Source organism: Drosophila obscura, unplaced genomic scaffold (assembly GCF_018151105.1).
Source record: "Drosophila obscura isolate BZ-5 IFL unplaced genomic scaffold, ASM1815110v1 contig_186, whole genome shotgun sequence".
NCBI classification, from domain to species: Eukaryota; Metazoa; Arthropoda; class Insecta; order Diptera; family Drosophilidae; genus Drosophila; species Drosophila obscura.
Window position 1 is genome coordinate 2,234,733 of NW_024542774.1, and position 17,366 is coordinate 2,252,098.

General features: G+C 42.7%; 2 protein-coding genes across 4 annotated transcripts in view; both read right to left on the reverse strand.

Annotated features, from left to right (window-relative positions):
- LOC111080434 (potassium voltage-gated channel subfamily KQT member 4) overlaps positions 1-5,548 on the reverse strand; it is a 35,264-nt gene extending 29,716 nt beyond the window's left edge. The window contains exons 1-2 of the mRNA XM_041593295.1: positions 5,396-5,548; positions 4,969-5,265 (exon numbers count right to left, since the gene is read on the reverse strand). The gene's annotated coding sequence lies outside the window, so the exon portion shown is untranslated. The remainder of the gene's footprint in view (positions 1-4,968; positions 5,266-5,395) is intronic.
- A 4,461-nt stretch (positions 5,549-10,009) lies between these two features.
- Positions 10,010-15,876, reverse strand: LOC111079534. Of its 3 annotated transcripts, none has more exons than XM_022374745.2 (3): positions 15,742-15,876; positions 10,620-10,693; positions 10,010-10,519 (listed from the first exon to the last, which is right to left on the reverse strand). In XM_022374745.2, exons 1-3 carry the CDS (start codon positions 15,757-15,759, stop codon positions 10,279-10,281), a joined length of 333 nt encoding a protein of 110 aa, XP_022230437.2. In that variant the 5' UTR covers positions 15,760-15,876; the 3' UTR covers positions 10,010-10,278. The 3 variants fall into 3 exon arrangements, 2 of the variants coding, with proteins under 2 accessions (XP_022230437.2, XP_022230436.2); XM_022374744.2 differs by lacking the exon at positions 15,742-15,876 and adding an exon at positions 11,884-11,979; XR_002608358.2 differs by lacking the exons at positions 10,010-10,519; positions 10,620-10,693 and adding an exon at positions 14,653-14,839.
- Between the last annotated feature and the right edge of the window lie 1,490 nt (positions 15,877-17,366).

Sequence of the window (17,366 nt, forward strand, 5' to 3'; positions counted from 1 at the left end):
GCCGTTGCCATTGAATGTCATAAAAATGTGTTTGAGGTGAGGTTAACAATAACAAATAAACATGTGTCTCTGTGTCTGTATCTGTGTGTGTGTGTGTGTTTGTGTGTGTGTGGCTCATATAAACAAATATGCAAATGTGCAAAGGAGAAGCGAAAAAGAGGGAAAAAGTGTAAACAAATATAGACCGTTAGGTGGGAGAGACCGTTGTGTACGTGTGTCTGCATGTACGAGTGTATGTGTCTATTCATTTACAAAATGCTGGCAAAAGTTGTGGCAATAAGACCAAGATGACGACAACGACATGAAGGAGGTGGAGACTGGCAGCAGCAGCAGCAGCAGCAGGAGGTGGCAGAAGCAGCAGGCGGTGTGACAGTAGAAGGACGAGAAGCAGAAGGTATATCGGTGGGTGTTTCTGCCTTTTTCCCTTTCGTTGCCAGCCGTTTTTTTTCAAGTCTAACGCGCTTATTTGTGTGTGTGTGTGTGTGTTGTGTGTGTGTGAGTTAGTGAGTGAGTTTGTGGACGCATCCGTGGTGTTTTCGTCTGGGAGGATCACACACACAAATGCCTATGAAAAGATTAATTATAATTTGATTGAATTCTGAAACACATTTTGTGTCTCATTCCCGAATATATTGAATTTTAAATTTATGATTTAAATTTGAATCGAGTTCAAAGAGCTTGCTGATGTTTCAATAACCTTTCTGATACAAATAATAAAAGTGAACAGAGTGCAATTCCCCAGAGCCGTCGGCGCGGGGGCCGAAAATTGTACCTAAACATATTTCATTTCCTACTTTTCTGTTTTTATTCCTACACCTAATACATCCCAAAGTATTCTGAAAACGAAAAGAATGCATAAATGAATAAATGCTGCGCGAAATAAATGTATTCCACAATTTTGTTCCAGACAATATTTTTCTGAACGTTTAACCTCATTCGGTTAGAATAATCCTACCAAGGCTTTTAAATGTGTAGATCCTTTAAATACCAACCATATTCATACGCTACGATGGGGGCGAAGGCAGTGCGTAATGTTTAACCACTCGGAAGCCTGAGAATGTTTTTAATTTTTGTTGGTGCCCCAGCAGAAATTTTCGCACAAATAATTTCAAGTTGCTACATCTCGAGATGAATTCCTGCGCTGACGCCATCCTTTGCAAGCTTGACTGACTGACGCAAAAGCCTTCCAAACATATGTAAATAAATACATATTTATGTATCTTTATGTATGTACATATCTGTGTAGAACAACAATTAAGTGAGGGAGAAACCCTTTTCCAAGCAGAATCGGGCAGGGCAGGGCAGGAACCTTTTCTTAAGCGCTTCTCATGACGAAAATTATGTACACATACTCGTCGTACCGAAGCATGTGCGTTTCGTATCACCATAATTCCAAACTGTCTGCACACTTACATAGCAATACTGAGGGGCAGGGGGAACATGTCTATTTCGCCCTGGTTCCATTTCCGCATATGCCGCGCCGCACCACACCTCATCATCGTCTTAGTCTACTTCTGCGTCGCAGATGGGGGCGTGTTCATAATTTATTTCTGGGTAATTGACAGTCAAGTTAAATGCTTTATGGAGGCGAGTGGCCAAAATGCTGTATTTCCAGCGAATATCACCTTAAAGGAATCCGAATTGGAGTGCCCCAACTTCGGCCTGCCCAGCCTGCTCCGATGTTAAATGGCGCGTAACATTTCACACTCAATTTGTGTCCTTCCCAACAAGAATGAGAAGGAGGATGCGGATGGGGAGGATGTGGAAGTGAGGGAATATTCGTGGTTTATTAATGTCAAATTTATGCAAATACTCAATTCAAAATTGACAACCAACGACTATCAAATTAATTAATGCCCCATTGGGCAGGCAAAACCCGAGGCCGTGGTCAAACACCAAGAGAAGATTGTTAAGTTCGAGTCCGAACTTTTTGCATTCCAGATTTTTCACTCCTCTTTGAAACTCGTGCTGGAACAAAGTTTTCCATCTCCTGCATAAGTTTGCCTTTTCTTTTCTCTCGCTGTCGAGAGTGTTTCATGAGGAGTGCAGCAGAGAAATGCACAAAGTGAATTAATTTGGGCCGAAGGTAACAAATGATGATAAATAGTTGCCAAGTCAACGACAGGCAACATCTTCCAGAGACGCCATCTCCTGCAATCATTGCTGAAATGTATCCCTAATGACATTTTCATTAAAATTCATTTTCCAGTTTCTTGTTTCAAGCAATCAACTGGGTATATAGGGAGTGTCTGGTCTATAAATATTTGAACATAAAATTTCTTGTCCTTTTAGTTGAAAATTGGCATAGCTATGCAGAATGTCATCTTCGTTTAAATTGAAGAATATAATAATAAAATAATTATGGATTATGAAGTAGAGATAGAGAAGAGAGTGAAGTCGAGCAAAATCCTCTGCTCACCAGGCAGATTTTTTACTGGCTTGGTCTGAAGCTCCCAACTGAATGGACTACTCTCGAAACGACCCTCGCTAGCATATTTATCGACTGAAGATATATGCGATTATGTAAAAATTCTTCACACAGCACCCTGTCTATTGAATTTTCGCGATAAATGCGGATTTTCTCCATACAAAGCCATCGAATTGCATAAATTTTCTGTAAGCCCGAAATTCACTCAAAATTATGAATAAATCAATTTACAAATATGCATTAGATAAGAATTAGCAGCAATGGCCTCACCTTCTGACTTATAACTGAGTCAAACCATCCAATTCCCATGGATCTACAGCGCGTAACTACCCATAAAATCAGTCTAAGCTATCCTATCTCTATAGTCGGTGCAGTTTGACAACTTTACGATTTTGTTTCCATGTGCATAAACTGGGCATAAACTGGATTGCCTTCAAACTCAAGAGAGTGATCTGGAGCGTACTCTGCGATACCCCGTATTCAATCGAGAGAGTCGCTCAGAACTCGCATAGAACATAGCTTAAAATATGAGCTGAGCTTAAAATAGGAGCCGCACAGCTTTGCTTATGCTGTTATCTAGGGGCAGTCTGATATTGCCCCATTTTAGTGTGTCATATGTAGGTACCAACGGAGCGAGGACAATTTTGGCAGCTCGAGGCCACTAGTCTCCACCAACCCCGACATTTGTCAAATTGTGAGATTTCCAAAAGAGCTTACGATGCTGACATGGCCAACTAGGCTGCCGTTCAGACTGCCTGGTCAAATCTGCTGGGGTTGCATTGTCTCTGAGATTAGACTCAATTGGAAATGCATGGAAATGTAATTGGGATGCATTCTTTACTCGTATTTTCATTGGAACAGTGTCCTTCTTTGTATGCATGGCTGATGATTGACGGGTGAAGGCGTGCGGAGTGCAGGCCCCTAGAAGGACCCAGGGCTGTGGCAAAGGGTTTACCGTGGGTGGGTAATTGATTTACCAAATACAAATGTTACCACTCACACTTGCTTCCTTCCCCCTGCCCACTGATATCCCCTACTTGGGTGTCACACAGGCGATATAGTTTCAGGCACGTACAAAAACCCTTTCCTTTGCCATGTGTTTTTCCCTCACTCTAAATTTCTGTCTCCGCTTAAGTTTCAGTTTCAGTTTAGGTCTCAGCTGTAATTGCCATATCGTCGCCCTGTAGTTTGCAATGGGCCAAGTAAATTGGTTTGACAACCGCAAAGGCCACGTGGGGCAATAGGCCATGTTTCGCATTTATTTCAGCTTTCGAGACAATCCCCAGCACGTTCGGGGCATGAAAATACTTTTCTAATAAAGAATCCAACACGTTTCGATACCCTCCAATAAGGGTGTTATCGTTCTGTCATAATTAAACTGTACCAAACCGAATTCTAATCACTCTCCTCCGTTAAAATGCAGCCCAAATTGGTTTGATTGTAACGGAAGAAATCACACGTACTCGTTCATATATTGAACTTTGTCTTCAGACTAGTTTTCGGGGAAAAATTCACTTTTCACTGTCAAAAGAACAATTTGTAGTGTGGTATTTCTCGCAACTCCGAAAAAAAAAATGTATTATGTATACAATTTTAATTTTTTTTAATCAAAATGATGTTTAGCAAGTTGGTATATACAAATGTAAGTATATAAACCCGTTCAACTGCTTTTATAATGCCTTAGGACTCAGCTCTCGATATCACATACTCCGTGTCTCCCCAGGGTATGCAAGGCTTCGACCAGCCCGCAAGCGTTTCTTCTTGTTTCATTCTAGTTTTATCAAATTTTAAGTCTATGCGAGTATGTGTATGTGGTGTTCACACATTCATATATATCTTTATAAATATGGCACTATGCTTGTTGTTGTTCATTTGTTTGCTGCTTACTTGGCAGATTCTTTAGGAAATTTAATGATTCTTTCGTGTTTCGAAACCAACAAAAAAAAAAAAACCCTCGTTTATTTCTGGCTCTAGCGAATATATTTTTTACTTACAGATCAAAATCGAGCATAGGAATCGATAACGCCTTAGCGAATTGGTTATTTTCTGCTGCTTCTCCTCCTCTGCGTGCCGAGATTTTGGCTGCAATTTGGCTTAACGAGCCGTTAACAACTGAATATTTGAATATTTAAATAAAATCTTATAAATACAAATTTGTTTGTGGCGGCTACACGCACACACCCACCCATACGGGCAGACGAATGTACATCTATATAATCGAATATAGATCCAGTGCAGGGGCCGACATATAAAGATGTATGTATATCCAATAAAATCGGACGTTGTTTCCGCCGCCAAAAAGACCGAAAAACGTTTTCCAAAAAAAACAAAAATGTTCCTCTAGTAAATGAAATTCGATTTTGTTTTGTTTAAGGTTTTTGTTTTTGTTTTTTCGAAATATTGGGAAATGTGTAGTGCAATATTTGCATTTTGCTTAGCCCTAAGCTTAATATTCTCAAATTGTTTACGAGTACTACGTATGTACATATGTACATATGTATGTGCTTTAGGTCTATTTGTATTATTTCGCTTACACGCACCTCTCTGACTCGATTATTTTGTTGGTGTTTTCGTTGCCGTTGTTGTTGTTGTTGCCTTTACCGCTGGTGTTGGCCCAGACCTCGAGCACAGTCAGCAGTATTCAAATTGTACGATATTTGCTTGCTCGACTTGTTTAAAGAATATTAGTATTATTTTATTTGTTTTGTTGTTTTTTATTTTCTTTTATTTGGTTTGGTTTGGTTTGGTTTCTTCTCTGTTTCAGCGTCTTTGCGCTGCCAAAATCCAACTCCAAGCTCACAGCACTCACAGATACACTTGCGGACCAGATGCAGATACTGATAGAGATACAAATTGAGATAGAGATATCACTTTACGATCCAGCTAGTGGGGGCCGCCCGACCGTCCCTCCCCGCCTAGTGCCAACCGCATCGAATGAACTTGACAATTCTCACGCGTTCGCCTTACGCGTTCGCGTTCCCGCGCCGAGCGCAGCCACAGTGGAGTTATCTACGTCCCGCCAAAGTACAACCAATAGCGCCGGCTTCTTATCCGCAACTAACGGCGGAGGCAAAGCATCTAGCACCCAGAGCAGACCAAAGCAGAGCACGGACGACGGACGATGGAGAACGGAGCAGCACGGAGCGGACAGCAGCAGCGTTCCCGAGCGAGTGAGCTGAGCGAACATCGTCGTTGTCGTCGTCGTCGTCGTTCATCGTCATCGTCGTGACTTGTGCGAAAAGCGTTCTTCTGCGCGTAACAGACCGATAACAGTTCTCTGTTAGCCAGCCCAGCTGCCGTCTCTCTCATTCTCCCTCCCTTATACGCTCTGGCCTGGCCAAACTGTTGCCATTTCGTGTGCATGTGAGTAGGTTGGTAGGTCACTGCCTTGTGTTTGGATTTGTGTGTGCTAGTGTGGGACGACTGTGTCTGAGTATGTTCCAGGCATAAGTTCATTAACGATGGCCACTTCGCGCAACAGTTTCGCTGTTTCGCTGTTCCTCTGTTCGTTTGTATGGGTCTGTGCACGTGTCGGGTACATCGCTTGTTTCTGTTAGCGTTACACGCCCCCCACACCACACAACAGCATACACCACAGGCTTCAATAGCTCGGGACACACAAATTTGGGGGTAATTGCCGGCGGCCAAACAGCAAGTTCGTATTAATGAATCCCCCCGATTTACACGTGCTGCCGCAGATTCCTTTGTGCGCCCATTCTAGAAAGGATTCATACGCTTTTCGGTTCTCGAACGTCCGGACGACTAAATGGGATTTTGGGAACTAACCAAACTACAGTCGGTAGGGCAGACTGGGGTTTGCGGACCACTCGAATGTATACACACAATGAATATAAATAGGGCCTGCTCGACTGATTGTCCGCTCTGGCTGAAAGGGTTCAATCGGATTTCTTTACACTCGTTCTCGTATGTATAAATAATATTGTCTAGCTGACCAAATTCTTGGCTTTGACTGACATTTGTATAGTTCTTGGATTGCAATTAATTTGATGTGCAAAGCTATTGTGATTCGCTTAAGAAATCTCTTAATTGGAAAAAAAACAGACCATTAAAACTTTTATGAAGTGATATTAATTCTGTAATTGCTGAAAATTGTGTGGACAATATCTCATTACTTAATTGAAATAGATGAAAATACTGTCATCACTTAAATACTTAATAGAATGAAACTACGCATTTTCCCATCCATATAATATGATAAATTAGAGTGAAAAAATGAGCTAAGAACTGCCTATTGTTGGAATTGTTCCAATGATTCCAGATAAATATGAATTGTTTAATATACAACTTTAATTTTGGGTTTTCGCCAATTGGGCGCTATGGGGGTGTGCGGTCACATTGTAATTAATTTGTACATGCGTACAGCAGCAGATGCTGTCGGTGATATGTCAGGCAGAATTCAGCGACCGCTTTATGACCATCTAATTAACTGGTCGGAAGGCGCAGGCAAATCCCAAATTAATTGGGAATTAGGCGCACCGAGAGCAGTACCATTTCATTGCTCTCTCTCTCTCTCTGCTAAATGTGGCCATAAAACAGTGGGCTGAACGGGGTCATGGCCCCTGGTTCCGACGTATGCAAATAATAAAACCGAAATTTGATATTGATTCCTTTTCTTTGCCAGTAATAAAACAAAAACCCACTCCCGCCCCTAGTTCAGCCTGGAATCGTAAAGGGAAAATCTAAAAATTCGTGCACGATGCGAGAGCGGGGGGAGCTGCCCGAAGCCTCTGGCATAAACTATATTTAACAATATGTTTATACGGTCTCTGTTTGCCCCGGTTTATGCACCGAAGTCAGCAAATCCTGACTTTTATGTTTGTATTTCAAATATGCAGACGATGGGGGATGAGCAGGGCCCAGGGCAGGGTTCTGCGAGTGCTGCGAGTGTCCACTCGAGACAAATGTCCCTGCGGCCAAAGGAGATGTGTGTTTATGGGGTTGGGGTAAAGTGGGGAAAACTTTTATTATTTGCCCAACTGGAAAATTATGAGTGTGGAGATATGTCGAAATGTATATACTCTTTAAAGGATGTCCAACCCCATGGATGCCAGTGGGAGAATATTTCAAAGATTGTTCTGGCGCAATAACCGTTGGTGAAGATCATCTAAAGTGTATCTTTCATTAATTAAATCAACTCAAAAATAATACCCATAATTCCTATGCAGCCCATAACAGCATAAAGTACTGAAAATCTACATACAGCTTTTCGTCTGTGTGCAAATCGCTGATGAAAGTAAATTAGTTGTGGGATTTGTGGCTGGATACTCGTAATCCACAAATCCATTTCCCATTTGATTAGCCAGCATATTTATCACTAAGTAGCCAAAATGTAGTTTGTCTAGGCCCATTTCCATTCCCCCCATCCCCTCGGGCGGGCTTTTCTCATTGTTATGCGTGCTATGCACAATTTTTCTATTTTTGTTATTGCAAGTGTGTGTGTGTAAGTATGCGGGGGGCTGGCACATGCGTGCGATTTATTTGCTGTCACCACAAACACAAACATCAACACCACACATTAGCAGAGACTTTCACACCCTCAGCCAACACTTCGGGCCGCAAATTAACCCGGACACGTAGCCCGCTTAGGCGGCCTAATCAAATAGAAGCGCCGAAATCAAACAACGACACCAGAGCACCAGCACGCAGAGTTAAGTAAATATATGTATGGGCTTTGACACCCACAGAGTGCCGGAGTGGAGTACTATACTGCCGCAGCCCAATAACACAGTTGAAGGTCTCTCCTGCTGTGCCACTTTTGCACCAAGCAGCACAGGTAAAATACTCAACGAATTGGCAAAGTTACGAAGCGATCGCTTAGCATCCACTGCTCAGTCTCGTTCTGTTAATCAGTTCCTATTGCTGCTGCTAAGCTGTAATGCCTTTGCTATCAGTTAGCAGCTGTTCAGTCCTTTGCAGTGGCTCGCGCTGTTAATATGCTCATGGAGATTATAGTGTTTTCTAAAGCATGATCAAGAAAAAGCTTTCCTAGTTAGAAACTAGTTTTGCTTCGCCTCCACTCCCCATTACGACTAGTTTGCGGTTTTGTAAGGCCTGATCTGATCGAGTGAAAGCTTCCTGTAGCTGCAGCTTCCTAGCACGCTCAGACGTAGATTAAATTTTCCATAATATTACCCACGAAAGCTTTCTGCTCGATGCACAATCATACTACTTAGTGGGGCTTGTAAGTATGCTATGTTTGTGGGCTGCTCGCTGTGGCAGTTTCTTGTGTTCGGCTGTATTAATTAGACTCCCCGGTAAACCGATTTCCCCCCACTGAGCGGCTGAGTGCTGGGCGGCGGGTGGTCGGTGGACGCCAGTAAATTGAGTGGCTCTAGATGATGAGTGGCATTTGTTATTCGCTTTCGTTTTCACATTCGCTTTGCTTTTGTTTCAGCATCAGCATCAGCTCCTGCTTGGGCTTGTGCTTTGAGTGGCTGGCACTTGAGTGGCGCTAAAGTCGTGGAAATGAGCTATCAACAGCTGCCGCCCCGGGATGTTTGCTTGCTCGGGCAACAGGCGGCGTGCATGGAAAACAGTTGTTGACATTCTTTAACATTTCTGTTGACTAGACGGCCTCCCAGCACGTGCTCAGGACACAGCTACAGAGCTACAGAGGCAGAAGCATAGGCAGAGACACCCAGAGACACAGCTGAGCATGCATATTTCATGGCATAAGCCCGGACTGTGTCCCACTCCGGGGAAGATGATTCGGGGAGCCACAACATCATTACAAACATCTCCAGCCCTCAGTTTACTTTGCTGTTGGTTCATTTATTTATGCACAAATATCCCCACAGAAGGTGCTCGCGGAAGCTGGCAAGCGGAAGGCAACATCAGCAAAAGCAACAGCTGCAGATGCTCAATTCAATCAATTTAAATCTTGTTGGTTTTCAAAGCTTCAGATTCAGGCCACACGACGGAAATTCCTGATTTTCAGAACTTTTCCATTGAACATCCGCAACAAAGCCTTGAAAGCCCAGAATAATTCAGGGAATATGAGTGAAAATGGCAGAGAAAACTCCAAGCCACTTAAATAGATTTTCGCTCCGGGGAACTTTATTAAATTGCATTGGAACTATCTTCGAACGTGAAATTTTGAACAGTGGCAAAGTACAGTATCCAAACAAAAAGGGATAGATAGTAATACCACCAATTTAGGGTATATGGGAAGAGGGAAACAAAATTCAAATATCTGAAATAGTTCCCGTCCTATTCAAAAATGAAATTAAAAGGTTTTAATGGGATTTGCTGCAAACAAAGTGGAATAAATACGAAATAAACTTGCCAATCGTCATAAAGGTTCCAGAGCTTGTTGCTTAAATCGTATTCAAGTCCATATGGTTGGGCTGGTCTCTCTTTGCGTTTCGTTTTAGCAATAAAACGCTCCAACTTCTGTGTGTTTATGTCCTGGCTGAAATACCAAACGAGAACCTAACCCAAGAGAATGGACTTTTAGACGTGGCTTTAAATTGTGCTTAAATGTAATATTTGTTTATTTTATTGCACAGTTGTGTGTGTTTGTGTGTGTGTGTGTGTGTGGCGCCTCCTTTTACTCCTTGTTCTTCTAACTCTGCTTACACACTAAAAACAGTGACAAATCAGACCCAGAATTGTGATTTCCCTTTCTTTGCTTCGCTTTGCTTTTTCTTTCATTGCTTTGTCCTTTCTTTCCTTTATGTATCGTACTCATGCTGCTGGCTCGTGTTTTGGTTTATATTTGCCTTAATCTGCGTAAATTGTATTTCATTTGATTTCATTTCCCCCCGCTGTGTGGAGTGGCTTGGTGTTGTGGGGGAGGGAGGCTGTGGGTGGTTCCCGCCACTGCAGCTTCAGACAAAGGGATGCCGCGTGCGTCGCTTGGCCTTCACGGGATACTCGTAGCCCTCGAAGTCGTCGTCCATTTCATCCTCGTGGTGTTGTTGTTGTTGGTGGTGGCTGCGACTGTGGTGCTTCTTGGGCGGTTCGTGGTGGTGCTCCTTGACCGGTACCGGAATGGGCAACGGGACCTTCTTAATGACCGTCTTCGTGTGGACATGTGTGTGGTGCTTCACCGGCACGTGTATGCGGATCCTGTAATGGAAGGGGGTCGAGACGCTCATGAGCTTCATGTGGCACGAAGTGTGTCGTTAAAGGCGTGTCAGGGCTTTGGTAGTGGGGGAACTGCTCTTACTTCAGCTTCTCGCTTGATGGATGGCCGCCAGCCAGCGTGAACATCACGCAAGTGATAAACAGAAAGCTCAGCGCCTGAAACGAAACGAGTAAAAGGATTACGATTAGGTCCAATGCATGAGAGGATACGTCCTGATTCTCTACGCGAGTCAGGAGCAGTAACAGGGCTACGACACAATTAGCATAATGCCTAAAAGAGGAACCTTCGTACTATTGCCTGGCATATCCCGTGCTCATGGGACCTTTCCTCATCATCATCTGCTGACTGCTTTTGATAGGGGCGTGACAGAAGCTGTCAGCAGCACAAGAAGGACAATGGGGAGGTGGTCAAGACGGAATTAGAAAGCCATTTTGGGGCTCTTCCATGGGTAGTTGATTATCTCGAATGGGATTGGTGGATAAGACAATGAGTCCTTCAAATCCCTCAATCAAATGGTTCTGAGTTCAGCAGCGAAAAAGCCAAATAATTGTCTTTGCAAATGCCCTTTTAAGTTGAGTCTCGTGATACGGGATTTTTTGTTTGACAACAGAAGACAAATCTACGAAGGAATTTTGATTTGGAAAGTAAAAGACTTTAAAACTATTTAAATCCATGAAGAATTTGCGATGAACGCAAAGATTCATATATGATAAATTGTGAATATTTTTATTTATATAACTACGCATTTTTTAAACAACAAATTTAAGGAATTATTTTTATCTCGCACTTTTTTTCGTTCTTTTTCGTTAATGAAAGTTTTCCATTGTGGTCTTATGCCACCCCACTGGTGCTTAACCCTCCCCTCTCTACTCTGGCGAAATGACTTTCCCTGTGTTGCACAATTTGGTTGAATTAACTGTTTATGGGCCAAGCGGGAGTTCTTTTCGTGTTTTCAGCAATTGCCCAATCATAAAAAACCAATTATGTTTGTGTGGTTTTTTTCCATTTCATATTTCTGTTATGTTTTACTCATTTCACGCGCGATTGGAGATAAATTTTGTTACACAATGGAAGTTTTTATTCTCGTATTTTCCGGGCACTTTTTAGCGGAGTTATGTGCGGACTTTCTAAGGTGGATTTCAATTTGGTCAGTCTGTTGTTATTTGGTTTTTTGGTTTTTTCCCTGCATTTGTGTGCATTCTTTTTTTTTTGCCCGTGAACGCCTGTCGCTGACGGCAACATGCTGCTTCCGAAAAACTGAAATATTTTTAGTGCTCCAAAGGTATTGCACTCGCTTTTTCATAGGCCTTGTTCACCCGAATGGAATGAGTAATTAAACACTTACTCCTTGGGGCAAATGCATTGTTATTCGCGTATTGGTTTGACCCCAGTATTTTCTGACGGTTCGGCTCGTTGTTGTTTGATTGGATTAAAAGTGCGGATTTTGGTTAACCATCGACGGCGCGTGTAGAAACGAAATTGCTGTGGGACCTGCCGCCTGCGTCCGCTTAAATATGAAGCAAAAAGCGAAGAAAAAAAATTATGAGTGCCTTTGCCACTGCCACTGCTGCTGCTACTGCTGCTGCTGCTACAGTGAAACGTGCCACAACTGTAAATGAACAACACTGAGCGCGAGAGTGGGCCACAATGGAGTTGCCGGAGTGGAAACATGGTGGAAAACAAAAACACAATCAAGTCAAAGTTTTCCAACAGAGGGGGCGGGCGGAAGCGGTCTGCCGTCGGTGCCTTGTCCAAGTCAAATGCGACAAGCCGAGGCCTGGGTCCAGGTCCAGACTTGCGGCACGGCTAACTGTCGTCTGGTTTGAACCATTCCAAGTGGCTGCGGCTCGCACCGACGCTGCCATGATGCTACAGCCGATCCCTCGCGATTTCTACCAGAAGTTGGAAGAGTGGATGGGAAGAATGTGCCTGTTATAATTACAAATCCCTGAGGAACGGATAGAGAATAAATTCAAATTTAATGCACGTGCTTCGCCGGGATTAAACATTTTCTAGATTAACCAAAACAATCGATTATATTCTAAAGATTACAATGAGATGATGTCATTTCAACATAAAGTTCCTTTACTTCCATTTTTCTATTTCAATCAAAAATTTCCCTCGCATTGTGATTGATAGGAAAAGCCACTCGAAAATCTTTTATGAATCTTGTAATTTTAATTTTAATTGGCAAAAAGTTCCAGCTTCTATCTCTGTTTCTAAAGGCCTCTAATATGCCTTACACACGGCTCGCAGTAGGGTGCATTGCCACCCTGACATGATATGATAGTGAAAATACACCACAAATAAACTTTAACTAAAACCAAAAGAAAACCCAAAGAAACATCAAAAGCAACCACTCAAGCTCAAAGCCACAAGCCCCATCTCAGTCACTCTCGCTGTCAAGAAGCCACCAAACATGAAGTCAAAGAGAGAGGACAAACAGAGAAAGATAGAGAGAGAGAGAGAGAGATAGAGAGAGAGAGAGAGAGCGAGAGGGCGAGAGAGATAAGTGTAATTGAAGCTTTTGCCTGAGTTAAACGCAGCGATTATGTCGGTCTGCCTGCCAGGCAGCCAGTGGCCACCACAGGGGTGACGATAGTTTTGGTGAGAGTGAGGGGAAGTGCAGTACGGCGCCAGCACAATGTTGCAGTTTCAACTGCTGCCGTTACTGTTGCAAGTGGCATCAAGGATTTGGTTAGCTTCCTGGTTAGACATTTGGATTCGGATTTGGATGTTTGGTCGTAAATTGAGTTGTGCGCTGAAATATGTCGTCATGTCAACTGCACAGCGCCCTGACCGTGCATTCAGGCTGCCACACTCCGCACCGATTGCAATTTAAATGTGCAACACGATGGCAATTCATTTGATTGGCCATTCTTGCCGCTGGGCCAGCGACGAAAAAAGCGACGAGAGTAATGCAGGAAGCGCACCATTTCAACCATTTCAGCCATTTCGGCCATTTCGGCTAGCTAATCAACTGGTTTCGCTGCTGTCACCGCCGCTGATGTTGCATAACAATGAAAAATCCAGACCGGCACGACACTTGGTCATTGTCTTCGCGGCGTTGCATGGCCAGGCCGGGTCTGGCTGTTCCAGCTAGTTTTCTGCCTGCCGCTGCTGTTCCGCTTGACATGATATAACTCGAATTTTTCTTTACTTTCAGATGTATATTCCACTTTATTGGTTTTCTGCATCTCTCCGCACTTTTTGGCAATTAGCAGACATTTTTTGATGATATAATCATAAAATAGGAATGAAATATGATCGCAGCACTGACCGGTTAACGCCAAATTTTCCACCATGTTTTTGCATTGGCGAAAAGTGTCAAAATTAATTGCTTATATGTAAATGTATGTACAAGGTGCCACAGGCCGGTAGACCGTGGCAGGTATCGGGTCATTAGCACCACATTGGAGTGAATGGTGGCGACAATCAAATCAAATCATATCACATCAAATCCCATCCAGTCCGGCTGGGGCAACTCAAGTCCAGTCAAGTGCTACCGACCGAAAGCCTTTCCATCAAAAATGTATCGTCAATATTTGTGTGGAGGCGATTGAGTGGAGCTAAAACAGAAAACTGGCACAAGGCCAAGGGGAAAACTTTACCCAGAGATTAATAGTGGAGATGGTCAACAGCAAAGGCAAACCAAAGGCCAAACTTTGCTTAACATGTTGTTAACCCGAAGCGCCTTTCACTTCGGCCCGTCCAGGCCAGGGATTATCCAACTATAAGCTCCGGAAACCGATACATCAGGCCTGTTGTTGTTTCCCCGTCTCCCCGCCTGACGCCTCGGCCAGTCCGTCTTCTTTCCCCGCCATTTCCTTCTGCAATAAATTTTCACTTAACTATGTCGATCATCGAACTACAAGCAGCCGCACCACCGCATATGCAATGTGCAACATTCATGTGCATCACCACACGCCCCACTGCACCACCCCCATCGCCATAAGCTCTCATTGTTGGTCTGGGCGGGCAGGGGCAGGTGGAGGTGGTTTGTGTGTGACACAATTTTCCAGTTTGCCAGTTACGCCTCGTGAATTTAATTGACGGAAGCGAGTTAAAATTGCAAAGGCAAACCAATCCACAGCAACAAAAAAAACTCGGAATATGGATATAAAAACAAAGTGAAAATTTCATGTATTATGCATTTGCATATTCGGGCTGGGGCAGAGTTTCCCGCTTCATCTTTGTACATAATTGATGGCCAAAGTGAGGAGTTCATCCAGCAGGGGGCCCGGTCCCGGTCCCCGTTGGGCAGTGAGCCGAGCTATTCGCTATCCGAAATCCCTGATTACCTGAGGTTTGCAATTTTCACAAAATTAATTTCAAAAATTGTTCAGTTTTTTCACAATTCGGTTACATATGCTGCTGTTGAATTTTAAGCCTCATGCTTAGCTTCCGTTGAATCACTATAAAATGGTTTAAGGATAAAGTTCAAGAAATATTCGCAGGCAAAACTATTTGCTTTGCTGACTTCATCAAAAGCGACCTTGCCACAAAAAGCCGCAATCTTGTGCATGCATATGCATGAACATACTATGTACATACATATGTGGCTATAAATCTACTCTTCCCAATGCTCAATGTGACAAGTGCGGCAATGTTTTAGTTTACCCCAAACATGGATTTGCGTTTAACGGGGCACGCAGGTGTCGTTGTTGTAGTTGTTATCGCTGCTCTTGTTGCGTATTGAAAAATAACATTCTCATACGAGATTCTCTCCTCTCGACTTCTGTCGAGTGGCACGTTTTTATGGCCACTGAGACTGCTGGCTGCTGGGTTGGCGTGGTAGGGGTTGGTGTTGGTGTTGGTTGCTGCTGTGGAGGGATGCCTTAATTTATGGCTATCAAATACAAGTTGGACGATTGCCATTGTTTGGCTTGCGACAAAAGTTTGCTGAACTTGGCAGAAATGAAGCCCCCCAACACACACATGCAAGCAAAGTTGTGTGTTTTTCTTGCCATTCGGAGAAATTTTGGACCTAGCATCAGCATCAGGTGGCACTCGTGGATAGGTTTTACTGAGGGTTTTTGTTTTTGTTTTATATTTGAATAATATTCATTAAATAGCTTCAGTTTGGATCAAGATACATAGACTTTATCTCCATATCGGTTAATCTGCATCTAGTTTGATCAATATCCAGCATCTCCTCTTCCTCTCTTAACGTAAAATCGAAGACAATAAAAGGCTTACTCACCTGCAAACTTAGATTCATTGATCAGATTCCCTCATAAATACCCCCTCGAGCATAAGGCATGATTAAAGAGCACCCGGATCTTGCTTCCGGGGGTGTCCATCACAGCTCTTCCGGTTGCCGCTGCGCGGAGTCTGCAATTCCCATTGGAATTAATTGACTTTTCATTGGACGCGGATTATAAATGCAAAATCGGACATCGAACAATGCCGCTCACCAATTAATTAAATTTTTCATTTTAATTGAACAATGAGAATAATAAAGGCAATTCAAACTGCTGCTCTCCGTCTCCGTATCCGCCTCCCATAGACTAACAATCCAACTTCTCCCCCCCCGCAAGTAAAACTGTACAAAATGTTTTCTTTATGATTTTCTTTTGTTTTCTCTTTTGGTTTTCTTTTGTTTTTGTTTGGTTTTGTATAATTCAGATTACATTTTATTGTTAAGAATGAATTGAATTACTCATGCTTCCTCTACTACAGCTTCGCTTCTGCCTTGTCTTCTCAATCGGCTTTTTCAACATTTTCCCGCTTTTCATCTGCGGTCTATCCATTTGATGCTCGCCCTTTTCTGATTTATGTTTCTGTTTTATCATGAATCATATTAATCGTTCAATCATAATAATAACCATAATGCAGTATGACATAATATAAATAGAATAATCAGGATCATACGTACACATATGTTCGGTATGTATGTTTCCATGTATGATTTATGTATGTATGTATATAATTCGATTTACCTAAAAACAATTTACAAATATATAAAAACGAATTTGCCTAATAAACTAAACCTACATCCGTATGTGTGTGAGTGTGTGGGATGGTGTTTGATAGTGTGTGACAGTGTGTAATAGTGTTAGTGTGAATTTTCATATAAAAAACGATTTCATTTTGTTTCATTCGTTTGTGTTTATGGGTGGAAATGTACTCGCATAGAGTATCCATGTCTCCGGATACTTTGATTCATGATTCATCTTGGACTTATTATTGTTTTATGCAACATACATACATTCGTGTGCCACTACCCCCGCTTCTTGCCCCCTCATTGCGGATTTGTTTACAACTGATCTGCGTAAATATTGTATTGTATCGGCTACAGGTTTTCGATTTATTTATGTTCGTGTTGGGCCATTAAAAAACGCAATAGAATTGTTTGAAATTAAACATGCTTCGAGCCCTGCTCGTTGAAATACAAATAACAAATTTTCTCATATTCTCTGTGGTCTGGCAGGGCACTCAGAAAGGTCGGGTGGTCAGGGCAGGGCGGCGCAAACAAGTTGCGCATACGTCACGTTGTGCAGTTTCGTACAGAGACGAGTTGATGCAATTTGTATGCTACCTGAGAGCTCACAGAGCCTTTAAGGGGAGCCTTTTATGCAGCATTAGCCGTTAAGTCTATTAAAAAAGAACAGTGAGCTGTGCGGATAACGAAGAAATCCTCTCTGGTAATGTAACATGCTTTGAAAATTACACAGAAGATTGGCTAAGATGAACTGAACTAGATAAAATCTATACAAGTGAGATTCAACCCTGACGCTTAAGACCAGTACATTAGCTGCGTGAAATACGTAGATGCTACTTTGTAGGCACTGGCTAAAGATATTTCTAAATCCAAAACTTGAAAAG